Genomic DNA, 6222 nt, shown 5'->3' with positions numbered 1-6222 from the left:
CATCCCACAAACCAATCTTCCCTCCCTCTCCCACACACATTGGGGACTTTAGAAATATCCTCTATCGATCCGGTTCCTTCTAAAGGGGAACGGGGGCGGAGGCAGGAGGGCATGAGAGTCGGGGCGGAGAAAAAGGCTACAATTGGATTTTACATCCATAAAGCGCAAAGCCTCTAGGCCTAACACCTAAAGCGGGTGTGCGTGCAAGGAGCACGGCTGGTCTACACAGCCGGCTCCGCCGACACCCCACTCTGCGGGGAGTTGCGATTTAACTTCCTTATAGCAGGTTGAGAGTGCAGGCCCCACAGTTTTAAGAGGAAGGCGGAGCCCCAACTGGTGTTTTTCCAGGAAGCACTTCTTGAGTGCAGAGCAAAGGGGAGAGGCGGCCAGCGCTGGGCGTTTCATTCATTGCTCCTCTTTCTCCCCCTCCCACTCTTCCCTCTCCTTAGACTTTCGCTCCCCTTTTCCCAGTGCGAGTTTGACGTCGGTCTCCTGGATACCAGACAGCCAATCGCCTAGTTGCTAAGGGAGAAGCGCGGCCAATCAGGCGTCGTTGCTACCTGAGAGTAATATTTTTAGCAGAGAGGGAAGGTCGATTCCACTCCCAATGTAACTTCGCGTATTTCTCTGCCTCAGGTTGTGAAAAAGGGTGCTTACCCGCCTCCCTTGAGTCCCTCTCTTTCCCCGCTCCCTATTTACCCGCTCATATTTCAACCGAAGAGTATCTTAAACGCACATTACAGGAAGGCACTGGGTGTATTATGTGTATTTATGTTAAAGTACACTTGAAATACACGCATGCATATATATACTTAAATACGTACGCAATTTGGCACGGAGGCCTGGGCCGGGACATTGGGGAAAATATGTGATTCTTACAGTTTCAAGCCACCCCCACGTCCAAGTTGCTGCCGGGTCTCACAGGGAGGTCTGATGTGGGATGCAGAGGCAGTTAAACTGTCACCTGGGCGGGAGGTGTGGCCAGGTGGTCGCCCTTCCCCACCCCCAGCCTGGCTCGGCAGCTTTGGGTTCTGCTGTTGCCGCTCTCTGGGTGGCAGTTGGCCTAGGCCCCTGAGGTGATTAATATTCAATTAATCGGGTGCACGAGTCCGTGTCACGGTTCGCCCTTTCTCTAGGCACTCCTGGGTGCACTGGAGGCCGATTTGGTAGCTCGTCCACGAGTGGGATTTTCCTGGGCCACAGTCCCACTCGGGTAGGGCATTTTTTTGTAAACCGTCCCCTCCCTCTCGAGGCCTCGGGCTCTCCTCCCTGTTCTTCCCCGCCGCTCCGCCACCTGCCTCGCTCCCCTCCCCCCTTCTCTCCAGGACTCTCCGCCTAGACTAAGCGTCAGCGGCCCCACCCACCACTGTCGCCCTCACTGGCACTTCTCTCCCCCAATCCCTTTCCCAGTTTTCTCTTAATCCCGCCCACAGTGTCTCCAGACGTCGATTCATTGGCCGTCGTGGAGTCCGAGGGGTGTGGCCTTGCGCTCGGGGCCCTCCGCCGCCCGTCAGGACATGGGCAGGCGGGACCTGACCAATGGCGTCGAGGGGCAGGGCAGGGGCGGAGCCGCCACCGAGGGTTTGGGGTGAGGGGCAGGAGGGCGGGGAATGGTTACGCGGCCCGGAGCTGTGTGACGCGAGGCGGGCGCGCGCGCACCCCTACGGGAGGGGAATGGGGGCGGGGAGGAGACTATAAAACGAGAGGCGGGGCGCGCGCCGCGGCAGAAGGAGCGAAGCTCTGGCCCGGCGCGGAGTGGTCGTACTACGGGGACGCTGGGCCGGGCACCGGGCTGTGTGGAGAAGTGAGCGCGCTCGCCTGACCTGTCCCTGCCACCCCGAGCCACAGGGGGCGAGTTCCCGAGGCCCGCGCCGAGGCCCCCGTCCTCCGCCCGGCAGCGCCGTCTTGCATTCAGCCTGCTGACCGCTGCCGACCCTCCCGAGCCCCCGCCCTGCCGCCCCTTCTCCCCCGCCCAGCGGCCGGGTCTGTGGTGGAAACAGCCCGTAAGTATCGAGGGGCGGCGGGCGGGGTCCGGGGACGGAGGGGCTACAGCGGCGTCGAGCCCCGGGCCCTCGGGGACGGCGGCGTCGCGGCCCGGGCGCGGAGAGGATTGGCTCCGAGGGGAGCGGCTCCGAGGGCCCCAGCGCGCCCGGGACCTGGAGGCGGGGCCGGCCGGCGCGTCGGGCTCGGCCCGGGCAGGGAGGGTAAACGGGGAAGGGCCGCCAGGGCCGAGCTGACGAGAATCCGGGGTTGGGGCGCCGGGGAGGAGCGGCGAGCTCGAGGGGGGCGATGGGGTCCGCGGATCCAGTGGCCCCCGGGACAGAAAATGGTGCGGGGGAGCCGGTGCTCCCCGGGCTCTGGCCGGGTCCCAGGAGCCTCGGGCGGGGGGCGGGGGGCGGGAGCGGCGGGTCAGGTTACCGCGGGGGGAGGGGAGCGGCTGACCCGGAGCGGCCGGCGCCCCGACCTGCCCGGTGCCCGGCCCCGAGTGGTTGCTTTGCCATTTCTCGTGGCCTTCCTCCTCCTCCTTTTTGGAGGAGACTTGTACTCTTCTCCTCCTCCTCCTCCTCTTCTCCTCCTCCTCCTCCTCTTCTCCTCCTCCTCCTTCTCTCCTCCTCCTCCTCTTGCTGCTGCTGCTCCACCGCTTGGGCTCCGAGGGCTGTGAGCAGAAATCTAATGAGACCCAACTGGCTGTTTATGTAATTCTTCACGCTCCTGTCTTAAGGCGTTGCTTTAAAACTACCTTCCGCGGAGCCTGAATATCGCTCGGCTGCACCGTCAAGCAATTTGGCTTGATCAGCTGCCTTTGCCGGCACTCAGGCTTTGGGCTTGCAAAGTGTAGTTTGGGGGCAGCCAGGGATCCTTTTCCCTTTGTCACCACGAATATGGAAAATGGAACGGATTAATACTAACTTGATTTTTTAAATGTCCTTTTAAATCAACCTCCGTGTACAAACAGATCCCTTTTGCAAATATCTTCTGTTTGCCCTTGATCTTTTCTTATCCCCACCCAATGCTGATCCAGCAAACGTTTAAAGGTCGACCTTATCGTACAAGCCTCTCCGGCTGTTCTCTTATCGTGAAGGAGGGAGGTGGTTTTGAAAATCAGAATAAAACTCAGAAACCCTGCCCTTTAAAGAGAATAATCAATAGAGTTTTGAAATTAATTGTAGCTTTTGTTATATTTGCTGCCAAAGAGATATTTTCTCATTTTGAAAAATACACATTGAAAAGAAAAAGCATAGAGAAGCTCGATTATTACATTGTATACCCTTAGTATATTTAAGACGGCAGCTATGTAGGATAATTTGGTTCATAATTATCGTTCACTAGGATGGCAATTCATTTAGTATTTAGTATTTTTAATTTTAGCATCACGTACTTGGGAAATTAAAATAATTTTCCTAACTTCTCAAATGTCTAAACCTTTAACAATACAGCAGATTTAAGCAGCATATATCCAGAATGAACTGAAATATAGAATTCACTTCTAAATTAGTGAATAGGAATATGATCACTTTCTAAAACTGGTATATATGTGTGTGGAGGTGGGTGGATGGGTGTGCGGAGTAGAGCTTCCAATAAATATTCTTGTGAGAACTGAGGGAAGAAATACACTACATATGCTCGATATATACACACACACACACATATATGTATATATATATTTAGAGCTTTATTCAGGAAAAAAGTAAATAATGGGGTTAAATATATTGTTTTAACTGTAAATCCTAAATTGTCCCATGAGATTTTGAACTTTAATAAACAATTTTCTATTGTATGTTCCTTTATTTTGTGCTGATTATATTTTTCTGACTTTCTAGGCCTTTTCAAAAGTAAAATTACTCTGGGGGTAAGAAGAGGTTGTGGGACTTAGATTTATCTTATTTGGACATGTTTGTTTTTGTTTTGTTTTGTTTTTCTTTAAGGAGCAAGACCGCTCAAGGTGAAGGATAATCTACAAAATACCAGCACTTTGAATGAAAATTTGTTTCTCTGCCACAAACTGAACACTTTTGTGTGCGTGTGTGGGGGAAGTTGAAACACAAATCTCACTTTGTGGCATAGCAGCTATGCAGCTTGAAATCCAAGTAGCACTAAATTTTATTATTTCATATTTGTACAATAAGCTTCCCAGGAGACGTGTCAACATTTTTGGTGAAGAGCTTGAAAGACTTCTTAAGAAGAAATATGAAGGGCACTGGTATCCTGAAAAGCCATACAAAGGATCAGGGTTTAGATGTATACACATAGGGGAGAAAGTGGACCCAGTGATTGAACAAGCATCCAAAGAGAGTGGTTTGGACATTGATGATGTTCGTGGCAATCTGCCACAGGATCTTAGTGTTTGGATCGACCCATTTGAGGTTTCCTACCAGATTGGTGAAAAGGGACCAGTGAAGGTGCTTTATGTGGATGATAATAATGAAAATGGATGTGAGTTGGATAAGGAGATCAAAAACAGCTTTAACCCAGAGGCCCAGGTTTTTATGCCCATAAGTGACCCAGCCTCATCAGTGTCCAGCTCTCCGTCGCCTCCCTTTGGTCACTCTGCTGCTGTAAGCCCTACCTTCATGCCCCGGTCCACCCAGCCTTTAACCTTTACCACTGCCACTTTTGCTGCCACCAAGTTCGGCTCTACCAAAATGAAGAATAGTGGCCGCAGCAACAAGGTTGCACGTACTTCTCCTATCAACCTCGGCTTGAATGTGAATGACCTCTTGAAGCAGAAAGCCATCTCTTCCTCAATGCACTCTCTGTACGGGCTCGGCCTGGGCAGCCAGCAGCAGCCACAGCCACAGCAGCCATCCCAGCCGCCGCCGCCACCGCCGCCACCGCAGCCGCAGCAACAGCAGAAAGCCTCCGCTCTTTCTCCTAATGCCAAGGAATTTATTTTTCCTAATATGCAGGGTCAAGGTAGTAGTACCAGTGGAATGTTCCCAGGTGACAGCCCCCTTAACCTCAGTCCTCTCCAGTACAGTAATGCCTTTGATGTGTTTGCGGCCTATGGAGGCCTAAACGAGAAGTCTTTTGTAGATGGCTTGAATTTTAGCTTAAATAACATGCAGTATTCTAACCAGCAATTCCAGCCTGTTATGGCTAACTAAAAAAGGAAAAAAAAATGTATCGTACAAGTTAAAATGCACGGGCCCAAGGGGGATTTTTTTTTTTTTTTCTCACCTCCTTGAGATTTTCTTTTTTTTTTAAGCTTATAGTAAGGATACATTCAAGCTTGGTTACAAAAATAAAACCTGCATCATTTTTCATTTGCCAACCAAGCACAAAGTTATTTTATACTGACTGTATATTTTAAAGTATACTCTCAGATATGGCCTCTTACAGTATTTAAGATATAGCAAGGACATGGCTGATTTTTTTTTTATAAAAAATTGGCACTAATAAGTGGGTTTATTGGTCTTTTCTAATTGTATAATTTAATTTAGTACAAAGTTTGTAAAATATCAGAGGATATATATATTGTTTCTACGACACGGTATTGCATTTATATCTTTTTACTACAGTGACCTGTGACAGCAGCAGCTTCATGTATTTTTTTTACTGAAATTGTAAAATATCCATCTTAAAGACATCAACTATTCTCAAAATTGTGTACAGGATATTCCTTTAGTGGTGGAATTAAAATGTACGAATATTTGCTTTTTCAAAAAAATGTATTTTCTGTTAAAGGTTTAAAGATTTTTGCTATATATTATGGAAGAAAATGTAATCGTAAATATTAATTTTGTACCTATATTGTGCAATACTTGAAAAAAACGGTATAAAAGTATTTTGAGTCAGTGTCTTACATGTTAAGAGGGACTGAAATAGTTTATATTAAGTTTGTATTAAAATTCTTTAAAATTAAAAACGCCTGTCGTGGTCTTTGTTTTGAAGCCTTGGCCAAAGAGCTACCTCTGGAATTAAGATGTCAATGCTAGTGCTGCAGGAAGGTCTGACTCCTAGAATCACGAAGGAATGCTGGAAAGGAGTTGCCCTCCTCCTGTGCCAGATAGTAGCAGTCTGCCACATAAAAAGTCCTATCGAAACCGCACAACCTGACTAATGCTTGGGATGGCTTTATTTATGTATTTTAAGCAACTTTCTTCAGCCCCCAGCTGTCTCCCTGTGAATAGGGGTGATTATGCTAAGGCTAGGCAACCCTGTTTCCCAAGTGTTAAATTGTGGTGTTGTGCTGACATCTAAGAGACTCCGATGATAAAATAA

At 49.3% G+C, this 6222-nt stretch overlaps 1 protein-coding gene across 1 annotated transcript; it reads left to right on the top strand.

Annotated features, from left to right (window-relative positions):
- Positions 1-1706: 1706 nt before the first annotated feature.
- On the top strand, positions 1707-5866 carry TOB1 (transducer of ERBB2, 1). The gene is made up of 2 exons (XM_040640841.1): positions 1707-2003; positions 3927-5866. Exon 2 carries the CDS (start codon positions 4071-4073, stop codon positions 5103-5105), a length of 1035 nt encoding a protein of 344 aa, XP_040496775.1. The 5' UTR covers positions 1707-2003; positions 3927-4070; the 3' UTR covers positions 5106-5866.
- Positions 5867-6222: the final 356 nt, after the last annotated feature.

This window comes from Ursus maritimus, unplaced genomic scaffold (assembly GCF_017311325.1).
Source record: "Ursus maritimus isolate PB19 unplaced genomic scaffold, ASM1731132v1 scaffold_24, whole genome shotgun sequence".
NCBI lineage: Eukaryota > Metazoa > Chordata > Mammalia > Carnivora > Ursidae > Ursus > Ursus maritimus.
The sequence above is the reverse complement of the archived record's forward strand: the minus strand, read 5'-3'. Positions and strand labels throughout refer to the sequence as shown.